General features: G+C 39.3%; 1 protein-coding gene across 1 annotated transcript; it reads right to left on the bottom strand.

Moving 5' to 3' along the window:
* Positions 1-623: 623 nt before the first annotated feature.
* On the bottom strand, positions 624-13,917 carry avpr2b.1 (arginine vasopressin receptor 2b, tandem duplicate, 1). Its single transcript, XM_062041894.1, has 3 exons — positions 13,897-13,917; positions 10,818-11,655; positions 624-886 (listed from the first exon to the last, which is right to left on the bottom strand). The coding sequence occupies exons 1-3, from the start codon at positions 13,915-13,917 to the stop codon at positions 624-626; spliced, it is 1,122 nt and encodes a 373-aa protein (XP_061897878.1).
* Between the last annotated feature and the right edge of the window lie 2,345 nt (positions 13,918-16,262).

Raw genomic sequence — 16,262 nt, 5'->3', positions numbered from 1 at the left:
GAAAAGTACAGATGTCATATTTAATTTTATTATGGCTATGAGTTGTTTTTTCCCTTGGCCTCAGTCTGGACCCCCTCTCCAGGGGCCCAGGCTTAGACCGATTTTTTTTTCTCATCCCCCCCATTGTTTACCTGTATCTCACCTTTTTTGTAAGGGGCGCCGGAAGTTGGCAGACCCGTCAGCGATCCTGTTCTGTCTCCCTGTAATGTTTGTCTGATCTTGAATGGGATTGTGCTGAAAATTTTAATTCCCTCTCGGGGATTAATAAAGTATTTCTGATTTCTGATAACACCTTACTAAGGTATTAGAATTGTTAAATGTGTTTAAATGTCCGATAAGGGAAATGTTTGCAAATGAACTAACTTACCTTACACGCTGAAGGCATTTCCTGGGTTGGTCACATGACTGTCACATGACAACCAGTTTTTGACACTCCTGAACAGGACATCAAGAATTTTTGAGTTGAAGTCAAGAAAAAAGGCCATAAGCAGGGGTGTCCAAGCAGAATGAAACAAGAAATTTAGCTAAAAGTTGATACTAGGAAGTATTTAATAACACTTGTAACTGTAACTCATTACAAACTCAAGGTTTGGACACCCCTGCTGCACGGACGATTACACAGGTTAAGAAGTTTCCTGGCCTTTCCTGACGCCGTAAAGCGGCCTGAGGGCGGGTAAATGTTTGGAGTCCGGCAAGTTCCTGAGGTTGATGAACAGGGAGCCGACCGTGGTGGCTTCCTCGTGCATGGAGTCCCGCAGATGAGACTGGCTTCTGGACACCGCCTCCACAAACCTCCTGCGGAACTTGCCACTGAACATCAGGTAGATGCAAGGGTTGGCGCAGCTGTTGAGACTGGCCAGCAGCATCAGGATGGTGAAGGTGGCGGCTGGAAGCACATGACGCGACGACAGGGTGAGACAAAATAGTGACACTTATTTATGAGCAAAGTTGAGCAGCGTGGCTTAAAGTGGAATTATATTATAGTCTGTATGGTGACTGTTATCTGTAAAAAAAGAAACATTAATTTGTCTCATAATTTAGAATTAGAGATGCCGATAAATGCTTTAAAATGTAATATCGGAAATTATCGGTATCGGTTTCAAAAAGTAAAATTTATGACTTTTTAAAACGCCGCTGTGTACACGGACGTAGGGAGAAGTACAGAGCGCCAATTAACCTTTAAGGCACTGCCTTTGTGTGACGGCCCAATCACATAACACCTACGGCTTTTCACACACACAAGTGAATGCAAAGCATACTTGCTCAACAGCCATACAGGTCACACTGAGGGTGGCCGTATAAACAACTTTAACACTGTTACAAATATGCGCCACACTGTGAACCCACACCAAAACAAGAATGACAAACACATTTGGGGAGAACATCCGCACCGTAACACAACAGAACAAATACCCAGAACCCCTTGCAGCACTAACTCTTCCGGGACGCTAAAATATACACCCCCCGCTACCCCCTACTCCCCACCTCAACCCCCCCCCCCTCCCCCCTCCGCCCCCAACCGCATGTCCCAAATTCCAAGCTGCTGTTTCGAGGCATGTTAAAAAAAAGAATGCACTTTGTGACTTTAATAATAAATATGGCAGTGCCATGTTGGCATTTTTTTTCCATAACCTGAGTTGATTTATTTTGGAAAACCTTGTTACATTGTTTAATGCATCCAGCGGGGCATCACAACAAAATTAGGCATAATAATGTGTTAATTCCACGACTGTATATATCGGTATCGGTTGATATCGGAATCGGTAATTAAGAGTTGGACAATATCGGAATATCGGATATCGGCAAAAAAGCCATCTCTACTTAGAATGCAAATGTAAAATTATATTTTTTAAAGTTAAAAGAGAATAACATATTTTCCGGACCATAGGGCGCACCGGATTATACGCCGCACTGTTGATGGTGTATTTTCGATCTTTTTCCATATATAAGACGCTCCGGATTATAGGGCGCATTAAATGAGTCATATTATCATTATTTTTTCTAAATGTAAAACACTCCCTTGTAGTCTACATAACATGTAATGGTGGTTCTTTGGTGAAAATGTTGCATAGATGATGTTTTACAGATCATCTTCAAGCCGCTTTCTGACAGTCGCTTCAGGGCGCGCCGTTTTGTGGGCGGTCTTATTTACTCACCTTCGGCAGCGTCTTCTCCCCGTCATCTTTGTTGTAGCGGTGTAGCGTGCAAGGACGGGAGTGGAAGAAGCGTCAAAAGATGGAGCTAACTGTTTTAATGACATTCAGACTTTACTTCAATCAATAACGGAGCATCCACCGGAAATGTGTCCCGTAAAAAAACGTCTGACCGGAACTTTTTAACAACTAAAGTTCCTTGGGTGAATAATGTAAACTCACTACACCGGTATGTTTTAGCGCTTTCATGGCGACTTTACTGACAGATATAAGTAAGAACTTTACACTACTTTATATTAGAAATGGCAACAGCGGAGGATGAATGTACCATAACAAGAAGATAGAGAAAAAGAAGAAGCTTATCGACTACGGTGTCGGCATGGACTACAAAGGCAGATGCGCGCAATTTTTCAGGATTTATGCAGATCCCAAATACAGATCAGCAGGTACCAGAAGGTAAGAAAAGTTGCTTTTGCATATTATTGCGAAACAAAACGCCAGATAATATGTCTTACCTTATACACACATCATAATAATACTCGTATGTTTAATACGCTGACAATCCATCAAGCAGTGCGGCTTCATAGCTTACCAAAGTCGTACTAAAATATTTTGATACCTTCTCATTCAATGTGTTTTCTTTATTTTCCTGACTATTTACATCAGGGGTCCCCAAACTTTTTGACTCGAGGGCCACATTGGGTTAAAAAAATTGGGCCGGTCGATGGGAAAATGCATTTTTAGACTATATGGTTTGCCTGAGCGGCTAGGAGACCCTGAGAGTAACAAGCGGTAGAAAATGGATTAGAAAGGGCAGATTTTAAAAAAATAATAACAAAAATTGATTGATCGGATTTTGGACGCTGGCGGGCCGTATCCGGTACGCGGGCCGTAGTTTGAGGACCACTGATTTACACTGTCCTGGGTATGACGTTAAACTACATCGATTCTGAATCCCACAATGTGAGAATCGCGATTCGAATTCGAATTGATTTTTTCCCACACCCCTAGTAAATAGTCATGAAAATAAAGAAAATGCATTGAATTGAGAAGGTGTATCCAAACTTTTGGCCTGTCATTTTTTTTTACATTTTTATGACTGAGATCCTTTAAGGTATGCAATTTGAGGGGAGACCGATAGGTTAAAATTAGAGATGTCGGCCGAAAACTGCTTTAAAATGTAATATCGGAAATTATCGGTATCGTTTTTTTTAGTATCGTATCGTTTTTTTGTTTTGTTTTTTTTAAAAATTAAATCAACGTAAAAAACACAAGATACACTTACAATTAGTGCACCAACCCAAAAAACCTCCCTCCCCCATTCACACTCATTCACACAAAAGGGTTGTTTCTTTCTGTTATTAATATTCTGGTTCCTACATTATACATCAACATACCGTATATTACCAAATAAACGCCCTTGGGCAAATAACTGCCCATGTCCTAATAGCCGCCCGGGGTCTGACCCCATTTTGTGAATTAACTGCCTCTTCCTAATAAGTGCCTATGTCCAAATAGCCGCCCAGGGCTGTTATTTGCATAATTTAGATTAAAATGCTACTGGGGTTGCGTTTGCTGCAGTATTATTGTTTTAATGGTTTAATAGAGTACTTGGTACCATAATTTTATTTTTCCTGTATGCTGCTTTATTTAAAACTTGGAGTACTGTAGCCTTTACGTATTATTGTTCTGTTTTGATGGTGGGTTTTATACTTCAGTATTTGGTACCATAATTGTATTTTTCTCGGTAGGCTGCTTTATTTAAAAAGTTTATTTATTTTTAGTATTGGTATTCTATTTGACAATTGTTGCACTACTGCCATGTTGAGGCCTTGTTGATCTCTTGTCTTTTGATAGCCTACCTCATGTTGATCTCTTGTTTTTTTGTTTGTATGTTTACAATAGCTTTTACATTTGAAGTTTTTTGTACGAAAAAAAAAATACTGGACAGTAACCATTGTAACCAAATAATGGCCTGGTGCAGGCTGGTGCAAAAATAAATAAAAGCCTCGTGCAAATAACCGCCTGCTTCTTTTAAATGCCTGTATCCAAAATCGATTTTGTGAAATAAACGCCCGGGCTACTATTTGGTAATATACGGTATATCAATACAGTCTGCAAGGGATACAGTCCGTAAGAACACATGATTGTGCGTGCTGCTGGTCCACTAATAGTACTAAGCTTTAACAGTTCATTTTACTCATTTTCATTAATTACTAGTTTATATGTAACTGTTTTTATATTGTTTTACTTTCTTTTTTATTCAAGAAAATGATTTTAATTTATTTATCTTATTATATATATATTTTTTTTAAAAAGGACCTTATCTTCACCATACCTGGTTGTCCAAATTAGGCATAATAATGTGTTAATTCCACGACTGTATATATCAGTATCGGTTGATATCGGAATCGGTAATTAAGAGTTGGACACATTTTTTTTAAAATGAGAATCGATTCTGAATCGCACAACGTGAGAATCGCGATTTGAATTCGAATCAATTTTTTCCCACACCCCTAGTAAAAAGTCATGAAAATAAAGAAAATGCATTGAAATGAGAAGGTGTATCCAAACTTTTGGCCTGTAATTTTTTTTTACATTTTTATGACTGAGATCCTTTATGGTATGCAATTTGAGGGGAGACCGATGGGTTAAAATTAGAGATGTCGGCCGATAAATGCTTTAAAATGTAATATCGTAAATTATCGGTATTGTTTTTTTTAGTATCGTATCGTTTTTTTTGGTTTGTTTTTTATTAAATCAACATAAAAACACAAGATACACTTACAATTAGTGCACCAACCCAAAAAACCTCCCTCCCCCATTTACACTCATTCACACAAAAGGGTTGTTTCTTTCTGTTATTAATATTCTGGTTCCTACATTATATATCAATATATATCAATACAGTCTGCAAGGGATACAGTCCGTAAGCACACATGATTGTGCGTGCTGCTGGTCCACTAATAGTACTAACCTTTAACAGTTAATTTGACTCATTTTCATTCATTACTAGTTTCTATGTAACTGTTTTTATATTGTTTTACTTTCTTTTTTATTCAAGAAAATGTTTTTAATTTATTTATCTTCCGCCCGATTGTAGCTGAGATACCGCGACCCCGAAGGGAATAAGCGGTAGAAAATGGATGGATGGATGGATGGATATCTTATTATATATATATTTTTTTTTTTTTTAAAAAAGGACCTTATCTTCACCATACCTGGTTGTCCAAATTAGGCATAATAATGTGTTAATTCCACGACTGTATATGTCGGTATCGGTTGATATCGGTATCGGTAATTAAGAGTTGGACACATTTTTTAAAAAATGAGAATCAATTCTGAATCGCACAACGTGAGAATCGCGATTTGAATTCGAATCAATTTTTTCCCACACCCCTAGTAAAAAGTCATGAAAATAAAGAAAATGCATTGAATTGAGAAGGTGTATCCAAACTTTTGGCCTGTCATTTTTTTTTACATTTTTATGGTATGCAATTTGAGGGGAGACCGATGGGTTAAAATTAGAGATGTCGGCCGATAAATGCTTTAAAATGTAATATCGGAAATTATCGGTATTGTTTTTTTTAGTATCGTATCGTTTTTTTGGGTTTGTTTTTTATTAAATCAACATAAAAACACAAGATACACTTACAATTAGTGCACAAACCCAAAAAACCTCCCTCCCCCATTTACACTCATTCACACAAAAGGGTTGTTTCTTTCTGTTATCAATATTCTGGTTCCTACATTATATATCAATATATATCAATACAGTCTGCAAGGGATACAGTCCGTAAGCACACATGATTGTGCGTGCTGCTGGTCCACTAATAGTACTAACCTTTAACAGTTAATTTTACTCATTTTCATTAATTCCTAGTTTCTATGTAACTGTTTTTATATTGTGTTACTTTCTTTTTTATTCAAGAAAATGTTTTTAATTTATTTATCTTCCGCCCGATTGTAGCTGAGATACCGCGACCCCGAAGGGAATAAGCGGTAGAAAATGGATGGATGGATGGATGGATATCTTATTATATATATATATTTTTTTTTTTAAAAAAAGGAACTTATCTTCACCATACCTGGTTGTCCAAATTAGGCATAATAATGTGTTAATCCCACGACTGTATATGTCGGTATCGGTTGATATCGGTATCGGTAATTAAGAGTTGGACACATTTTTAAAAAAATGAGAATCGATTCTGAATCGCACAACGTGAGAATCGCGATTTGAATTCGAATCAATTTTTTCCCACACCCCTAGTAAAAAGTCATGAAAATAAAGAAAATGCATTGAATTGAGAAGGTGTATCCAAACTTTTGGCCTGTCATTTTTTTTTTACATTTTTATGACTGAGATCCTTTATGGTATGCAATTTGAGGGGAGACCGATGGGTTAAAATTAGAGATGTCGGCCGATAAATGCTTTAAAATGTAATATCGTAAATTATCGGTATTGTTTTTTTTAGTATCGTATCGTTTTTTTTTGGTTTGTTTTTTGTTAAATCAACATAAAAACACAAGATACACTTACAATTAGTGCACCAACCCAAAAAACCTCCCTCCCCCATTTACACTCATTCACACAAAAGGGTTGTTTCTTTCTGTTATTAATATTCTGGTTCCTACATTATATATCAATATATATCAATACAGTCTGCAAGGGATACAGTCCGTAAGCACACATGATTGTGCGTGCTGCTGGTCCACTAATAGTACTAACCTTTAACAGTTTATTTTACTCATTTTCATTAATTACTAGTTTCTATGTAACTGTTTTTATATTGTTTTACTTTCTTTTTTATTCAAGAAAATGTTTTTAATTTATTTATCTTCCGCCCGATTGTAGCTGAGATACTGCGACCCCGAAGGGAATAAGCGGTAGAAAATGGATGGATGGATGGATGGATATCTTATTATATATATATATATATTTTTTTTTTAAAAAGGACCTTATCTTCACCATACCTGGTTGTCCAAATTAGGCATAATAATGTGTTAATCCCACGACTGTATATGTCGGTATCGGTTGATATCGGAATCGGTAATTAAGAGTTGGACACATTTTTTTTAAAATGAGAATCGATTCTGAATCGCACAACGTGAGAATCGCGATATGAATTCGAATCAATTTTTTCCCACACCTCTAGTAAAAAGTCATGAAAATAAAGAAAATGCATTGAATTGAGAAGGTGTATCCAAACTTTTGGCCTGTAATTTTTTTTTTACATTTTTATGACTGAGATCCTTTATGGTATGCAATTTGAGGGGAGACCGATGGGTTAAAATTAGAGATGTCGGCCGATAAATGCTTTAAAATGTAATATCGTAAATTATCGGTATTGTTTTTTTTAGTATCGTATCATTTTTTTTGGTTTGTTTTTTATTAAATCAACATAAAAACACAAGATACACTTACAATTAGTGCACCAACCCAAAAAACCTCCCTCCCCCATTTACACTCATTCACACAAAAGGGTTGTTTCTTTCTGTTATTAATATTCTGGTTCCTACATTATATATCAATATATATCAATACAGTCTGCAAGGGATACAGTCCGTAAGCACACATGATTGTGCGTGCTGCTGGTCCACTAATAGTACTAACCTTTAACAGTTAATTGTACTCATTTTCATTAATTCCTAGTTTCTATGTAACTGTTTTTATATTGTTTTACTTTCTTTTTTATTCAAGAAAATGTTTTTAATTTATTTATCTTCCGCCCGATTGTAGCTGAGATACCGCGACCCCGAAGGGAATAAGCGGTAGAAAATGGATGGATGGATGGATGGATATCTTATTATATATATATATATATATATATATATTTTTTTAAAGGACCTTATCTTCACCATACCTGGTTGTCCAAATTAGGCATAATAATGTGTTAATTCCACGACAGTATATATCAGTATCGGTTGATATCGGAATCGGTAATTAAGAGTTGGACACATTTTTTTAAAAATGAGAATCGATTCTGAATCGCACAACGTGAGAATCGCGATTTGAATTCGAATCGATTTTTTCCCACACCCCTAGTAAAAAGTCATAAAAATAAAGAAAATGCATTGAATTGAGAAGGTGTATCCAAACTTTTGGCCTGTCATTTTTTTTTACATTTTTATGACTGAGATCCTTTATGGTATGCAATTTGAGGGGAGACCGATGGGTTAAAATTAGAGATGTCGGCCGATAAATGCTTTAAAATGTAATATCGTAAATTATCGGTATTGTTTTTTTTAGTATCGTATCGTTTTTTTTTTGTTTGTTTTTTATTAAATCAACATAAAAACACAAGATACACTTACAATTAGTGCACAAACCCAAAAAACCTCCCTCCCCCATTTACACTCATTCACACAAAAGGGTTGTTTCTTTCTGTTATTAATATTCTGGTTCCTACATTATATATCAATATATATCAATACAGTCTGCAAGGGATACAGTCCGTAAGCACACATGATTGTGCGTGCTGCTGGTCCACTAATAGTACTAACCTTTAACAGTTAATTTTACTCATTTTCATTCATTACTAGTTTCTATGTAACTGTTTTTATATTGTTTTACTTTCTTTTTTATTCAAGAAAATGTTTTTAATTTATTTATCTTCCGCCCGATTGTAGCTGAGATACCGCGACCCCGAAGGGAATAAGCGGTAGAAAATGGATGGATGGATGGATGGATGGATATGTTATTATATATATATATATATTTTTTTTAAAGGACCTTATCTTCACCATACCTGGTTGTCCAAATTAGGCATAATAATGTGTTAATCCCACGACTGTATATATCAGTATCGGTTGATATCGGAATCGGTAATTAAGAGTTGGACACATTTTTAAAAAAATGAGAATCGATTCTGAATCGCACAACGTGAGAATCGCGATTTGAATTCGAATCGATTTTTTCCCACACCCCTAGTAAAAAGTCATGAAAATAAAGAAAATGCATTGAATTGAGAAGGTGTATCCAAACTTTTGGCCTGTCATTTTTTTTTACATTTTTATGACTGAGATCCTTTATGGTATGCAATTTGAGGGGAGACCGATGGGTTAAAATTAGAGATGTCGGCCGATAAATGCTTTAAAATGTAATATCGTAAATTATCGGTATTGTTTTTTTTAGTATCGTATCGTTTTTTTTTTGTTTGTTTTTTATTAAATCAACATAAAAACACAAGATACACTTACAATTAGTGCACCAACCCAAAAAACCTCCCTCCCCCATTCACACTCATTCACACAAAAGGGTTGTTTCTTTCTGTTATTAATATTCTGGTTCCTACATTATATATCAATATATATCAATACAGTCTGCAAGGGATACAGTCCGTAAGCACACATGATTGTGCGTGCTGCTGGTCCACTAATAGTACTAACCTTTAACAGTTAATTTGACTCATTTTCATTAATTACTAGTTTCTATGTAACTGTTTTTATATTGTTTTACTTTCTTTTTTATTCAAGAAAATGTTTTTAATTTATTTATCTTCCGCCCGATTGTAGCTGAGATACCGCGACCCCGAAGGGAATAAGCGGTAGAAAATGGATGGATGGATGGATGGATATCTTATTATATATATATATATATTTTTTTTTAAAAGGACCTTATCTTCACCATACCTGGTTGTCCAAATTAGGCATAATAATGTGTTAATCCCACGACTGTATATGTCGGTATCGGTTGATATCGGTATCGGTAATTAAGAGTTGGACACATTTTTAAAAAAATGAGAATCGATTCTGAATCGCACAACGTGAGAATCGCGATTTGAATTCAAATCAATTTTTTCCCACACCCCTAGTAAAAAGTCATGAAAATAAAGAAAATGCATTGAATTGAGAAGGTGTATCCAAACTTTTGGCCTGTCATTTTTTTTTACATTTTTATGACTGAGATCCTTTATGGTATGCAATTTGAGGGGAGACCGATGGGTTAAAATTAGAGATGTCGGCCGATAAATGCTTTAAAATGTAATATCGTAAATTATCGGTATTGTTTTTTTTAGTATCGTATCGTTTTTTTTTGTTTGTTTTTTATTAAATCAACATAAAAACACAAGATACACTTACAATTAGAGCACAAACCCCAAAAACCTCCCTCCCCCATTTACACTCATTCACACAAAAGGGTTGTTTCTTTCTGTTATTAATATTCTGGTTCCTACATTATATATCAATATATATCAATACAGTCTGCAAGGGATACAGTCCGTAAGCACACATGATTGTGCGTGCTGCTGGTCCACTAATAGTACTAACCTTTAACAGTTAATTTGACTCATTTTCATTAATTACTAGTTTATATGTAACTGTTTTTATATTGTTTTACTTTCTTTTTTATTCAAGAAAATGTTTTTAATTTATTTATCTTCCGCCCGATTGTAGCTGAGATACCGCGACCCCGAAGGGAATAAGCGGTAGGAAATGGATGGATGGATGGATGGATATCTTATTATATTTTATTTATTTATTTTTTTAAAAAGGACCTTATCTTCACCATACCTGGTTGTCCAAATTAGGCATAATAATGTGTTAATCCCACGACTGTATATGTTGGTATCGGTTGATATCGGTATCGGTAATTAAAGAGTTGGACAATATCGGCAAAAAGCCATTATCGGACATCCCTAGTTAAAATGCAAGAAGTCTTACTTTGCGTGGGCGCGTCTTGGTCCCACACCGACCACAGCTGCACGGTGAAGAAAGGCGTCCAGCAGATGATGTAAGTGAGCACGATGACCAGGGTCATCTTCACCGTCTTCGCCCTGGCCTTGGACACCCCCGCCCCGCTGCAGGCTCTCCCGGCCGGCTGCTCCCCGCCGCCGTGGTGCGCCTTGGAGTGCAGGCTGGAATACACGGCGCGGCAAATGCGCACTTGGCACACGACCACGGCCAGAACCGGCAGCGCGAAGATGACCAGGGAGGTCCACGTCACGTAGGCTCTCAAGCCCCACGGCGGGATGAAGACGGCCCAGCAGTCGTACACGCCGGGGGCCACCTCCATGCGGGAGAAGATGAACACCTGCGGGATGCCGCCCAGCAGGGAGACGCACCACGCCACGCACACGGGGGCGTTCCAGCGCGCCCTGTGCCTCTGGAAGGTCACCATGGGGTGACATATCGCCTGGTAGCGATCCACCGTCATCACCACGATCATGTACGTGGACGCGAACATGCCGACCACCTGCAGGTACTTCACGGCGCGACACAGCACGTCCGGCCCCACGAAGCGGTCCGTGATGTCCCACATCAGCTGCGGGCAAACTTGGAAAAACGCCACCACCAGGTCGGCCACGCACAGGTGGAAGACGAAGACGCGCATCCGGGAGAGCTGCTTCCTCCGCCGCCACAGCGCCAGCAGGAGCCCGAAGTTGAGGATGCCGGCCGTGATGAAGATGATGGCGAGGAGCGCGACCTCCACCCGGGCCAAGCGCTCGTCCCGGGGCTCGTCGTCGGGGCGCGCGTCCTCCACAGACGCGTTGGTGAGGTTCTCCATGGTGGGAGCATCACAGGTGGGTGCTGACGTCACCCATGCATGAAAGGAAGATTTTTTAAAAAAAAATACATACTGGCGTGTTGTGCAGACGTCTCCATGCAGCCAGGAGGTGTTGGGAGAGCACGCAGCCTGTTTTATGGCATCTTTGCAGGAGGGAGGAGCAAATCTCACCATTGCCAATTTGTTCTGCGATTTAAGAGGAAGGCAGTCAATTCACAAACAATGACAGGAATGTACAAAACTAAAAAAAAACAGTGAGGTTGGCACGTTGTGTAAATCATAAATAAAAACAGAATACAATGATTTGCAAATCCTTTTCCACCAATTGAATAGACTGCAAAGACAAGATATTTAATGTTCGCAAATAATCATTAACCATCCATCCATCCATCTTCTTCCGCTTGTCCGAGGTCGGTTCGCGGGGGCAGCAGCCTAAGCAGGGAAGCCCAGACTTTCCTCTCCCCAGCCACTTCGTCCAGCTCTTCCCGGGAGGATCCCGAGGCGTTCCCAGGCCAGCCGGGAGACATACCGTATTTTTCGGACTATAAGTCGCAGTTTTTTTTCATAGTTTGGTCGGGGGGGTGCTACTTATACTCAGGAGCGACTTATGTTTGAAATTATTAACACATTACCGTAAAATATCAAATTATATTATTTAGCTCATTCACGTAAGAGACTAGACGTATAAGATTTCATGGGATTTAGCGATTAGGAGTGACAGATTGTTTGGTAAACGTATAGCATGTTCTATATGTTATAGTTATTTGAATGACTCTTACCATAATATGTTACGTTAACATACCAGGCACATTCTCAGGTGGTTATTTATGCCTCATATAACGTACACTTATTCAGCCTGTTGTTCACTATTCTTTATTTATTTTAAATTGCCTTTCAAATGTCTATTCTTGGTGTTGGCTTTTATCAAATACATTTCCCCAAAAAATGCAACTTATACTCTAGTGCAGTGGTTCTTAACCTGGGTTCGATCGAAACCTAGGGGTTCGGTGAGTCAGGCTCAGGGGTTCGGCGGAGGTCAAAACACACCCGACTTATCGTGTAAATACGAACTTCTCCTTATCGGCGTATTACGGATACGGCAACAGCTGACTGATTTGCAGGTGTGTAATTTGTTGTGAGTTTATGCACTGTGTTGGTTTTGTTGTTTGAACAAGGTGATGTTCATGCACGGTTCATTTTGTGCACCAGTATAAAAACATGGTAACACTTTCGTATGGGGAATATATTCACCATTAATTAGTTGCTTATTAACATGCAAATTAGTAACATATTGGCTCTTAACTAGTCATTATTAAGTACTTATTAACAGTGTTGGGACTAACGCGTTACTAAGTAACGCGTTACTGTAACGCCGTTAGTTTCGGCGGTAACTAGTAATCTAAAGCGTTATTTTTTTATATACAGTAACTCAGTTACCGTTACTGCATGATGCATTACTGCGTTATTTTACGCTATTTTTATGTAGTATCGGCTCAACAGCGATACAGGTTAAACTGAGGGTGCCCGTATAAACAACTTTAACACTGTTAGAAATATACGCCACACTGTGAACCCACACCAAACAAGAATGAAACACATTTCGGGAGAGCATCCGCACCGTAACACAACATAAACACAACAGAACAAATACCCAGAACCCTTTGCAGCACTAACTGTTCCGGGACGCTACAAAATACACCCGCCGCTACCACCGAACACCCCCCCCACACACAAACACACACAGCGTCCCGGAAGAGTTAGTGCTGCAAAGGGTTCTGGGTATTTGTTCTGTTGTGTTTATGTTGTGTTACGGTGCGGATGTTCTCCCGAAATGGGTTTGTCATTCTTGTTTGTTGTGGGTTCACAGTGTGGCGCATATTTGTAACAGTGTTAAAGTTGTTTATACGGCTACCCTCAGTGTGATCTGTATGGCTGTTGATCAAGTATGCGTTGCATTCACTTAAGTGTGTGCAAAAGTCGCATATATTTTGTGACTGGGCCGGCACGCTGTTTGTATGGAGGAAAAGCGGACGTGACGACAGGTTGTAGAGGGCGCTAAAGGCGGTGCCTTTAAGGCACACCCCCAATATTGTTGTCCGGGTGGAAATCGGGAGAAATTCGGGGGAATGGTTGCCCCGGGAGCTTTTCGGAAGGGGCACTGAAATTCGGGAGTCTCCCGGGAAAATCGGGAGGGTTGGCAAGTATGCTAGGGAGGCGTTCGGGTGGCATCCTGACCAGATGCCCGAACCACTTCATCTGGCTCCTCTCGATGTGGAGGAGCAGCGGCTTTACTTTGAGTTCCCCCAGGGATGACAGAGCTTCTCACCCTATCTCTAAGGGAGAGCCCCGCCACCCGGCGGAGGAAACTCATTTCGGCCGCTTGTACCCGTGATCTTGTCCTTTCGGTCATAACCCAAAGCTCATGACCATAGGTGAGAATGGGAACGTAGATCGACCGGTAAATTGAGAGCTTTGCCTTCCGGCTCAGCTCTTTCTTCACCACAACGGATCGATACAGCGTCCGCCAGGGACGTGCACATGATTATAGAGGGGCAGGGGCTCAAAGTCAGAAAAGGGCAGGAAATTTTTGTTGGTCCTTTACACAATATGGAAATTAATGTAAAATTAAATTTGCTAATAGGAAGCTAACTACTTAGCTGTGTGTCATTTGTAGGTAAAAGTGATTGCCATTTCTTTTGTGTTAACAAATTATTGTCATGAGTTAATTCACATTATCATAGGCTTGGAAGACATGAAAAGCAACAAAACACTGGTTTATTATTAGGCTATTTATTGTTAAAGATAAGCACTTTAATATTGAACATTGAACAGTGCAACATGAACTTTGAAAAAAAATACAAAAATAAATACCCAAATGGAAAAAACTTCAATGTGAAAATCTGTCCTTCTTCCCTTAACTTGATGAAAACACCATCAAGTTGTAACTTATGGTCTTTCTCACTTAATGCTCACACTAAACAACTGAAACGCAATACAGGGCCAAAAATATGGACCAGGGGCCAGTAGGCTGTAGGATGGAGGCCACCCATACCCAAATATGCTCCTCAATGTAAATTCAGGGCTTCCATGAAATGCTGTGAAATCATCGCACAATCAGTAGCCTGCAGTAGTATCATCTGCCTCCCTTCCTGTGGATTCTTCCTCCCCAACATTTACCGGGATTTCTATGGCTTCCTTTGTGTCAGGAGTTGTATCTAAAGCCTCTTTTCTCTCAGGTGTTGCTTCTACACTCTCCTCCTCCCCTCTCAGGTGTTGCTTCTAAGGTCTCTGCCTCTCTCTTTCTGAGGTCTGTGGTCTTTGTTGAATTCTGGTGCTAGTACTTGGTTTTAGCCATGCATTAAGAGGTCTGCTACCCTTAACTGCTTCCTGGCGCTCCTTCTCCTTCCTTTTCTGTATCCTTTCTTTTTTTGGCATTGTGCTGCCAAATCAACATGAATCAAGTTTAAATACAGATGGCAATATTCCTAACAGATAACCTACATCTTATATCCCCAGAATGCTGAAATTATTATTATTAATAATAATAATAATTATTATTATTATTATCATTATTGTTATTATTTTGTTAACCCACACAGTAATAGCAAAGTCACAATAAACTTTATATCTAAACCTCTACTGTGAGAGAAATGTGATCCGCCGTAAACACAGTGCATTTTATTTTCAAAATTAACCCGGTGTTTTATTTTGTACACTACTTCCTGTCCCGCATGATCCGCTCTGCTCTATGCGGACTTGATGTGCCGTGCTCCGACGTCCGGCAAAAACAGAAGCTGACACATTGAATAATAGAATAATACAGCGTTTTTCTGAAATATTACCCATATTAGATGCTGAATAAGTGGACGGGGACTAGACCATAACTCACAGGTTCAAGTTGCTCCACTGTCAGGTCTCCTCAGGAGCGCAGTAACGTGGCTCTCTCTCCTCTCACTTACTCACTCACTCGCCCTCTCTCTCTCTCTCTCTCTCTCTCTGGCGGAAGCGGCAGGCTCAAACAACCCCATATTACAAGAAAACGTGGAGCTTTTGTACCGCTGTTTTTTTTTTTTTTTACATCCCTGACAGGAATTTATTAATGTTGTTTAATGAAAAAAAAAAAAAACACACACACAGGCAGAGGGCACTTTTTAAGACGAGGCAAAAAAGGGCAGGGGCTCAAGCACCCATAGGGCCCTATGTGTGCACGTCCCTGGCGTCCGCATTACTGAAGACGCCGCACCGATCCGCCTGTCGATCTAACGATCCACTCTTACCTCACTCGTGAACAAGACTCCGAGGTACTTGAACTCCTCCACTTGGGGTGGGGTTTCCCCCCAACCCGGGGATGGCACTCCACCCTTTTCCGGGCGAGAACCATGGACTCGGACTTGGAGGTGCTGATTCTCATCTCAGTCGCTTCACACTCGGCTGCGAACCGTAATCATTAACTTAGAATTGAATGGCAGCAACACTTGTGTACTGGGAGGAGGAGACGGCACGGGGCGAAGTTAAAGCTCTATATTTATTTGTTATATATATGCACAATATATAATAATAATAATCAGGAATGAAGTGTGACTAAATCCAAGAGTGTGTAT

Source organism: Entelurus aequoreus, linkage group LG01 (genome assembly GCF_033978785.1).
Source record: "Entelurus aequoreus isolate RoL-2023_Sb linkage group LG01, RoL_Eaeq_v1.1, whole genome shotgun sequence".
In the NCBI taxonomy this organism is placed as follows: Eukaryota; Metazoa; Chordata; class Actinopteri; order Syngnathiformes; family Syngnathidae; genus Entelurus; species Entelurus aequoreus.
This window is presented reverse-complemented; position numbering and strand designations above follow the sequence as displayed.

Coding starts and splice junctions, on each gene's coding strand:
- avpr2b.1 (XM_062041894.1), bottom strand. CDS start 13,917: ATGAAGTGGTTCGGGCATCTG. Junction 11,656..13,896: donor TGAAGTGGTTCGGGCATCTG/GTCAGGATGCCA, acceptor CCCACCATGGAG/AACCTCACCAACGCGTCTGT. Junction 887..10,817: donor CCAAGACGCGCCCACGCAAA/GTAAGACTTCTT, acceptor ATGTGCTTCCAG/CCGCCACCTTCACCATCCTG.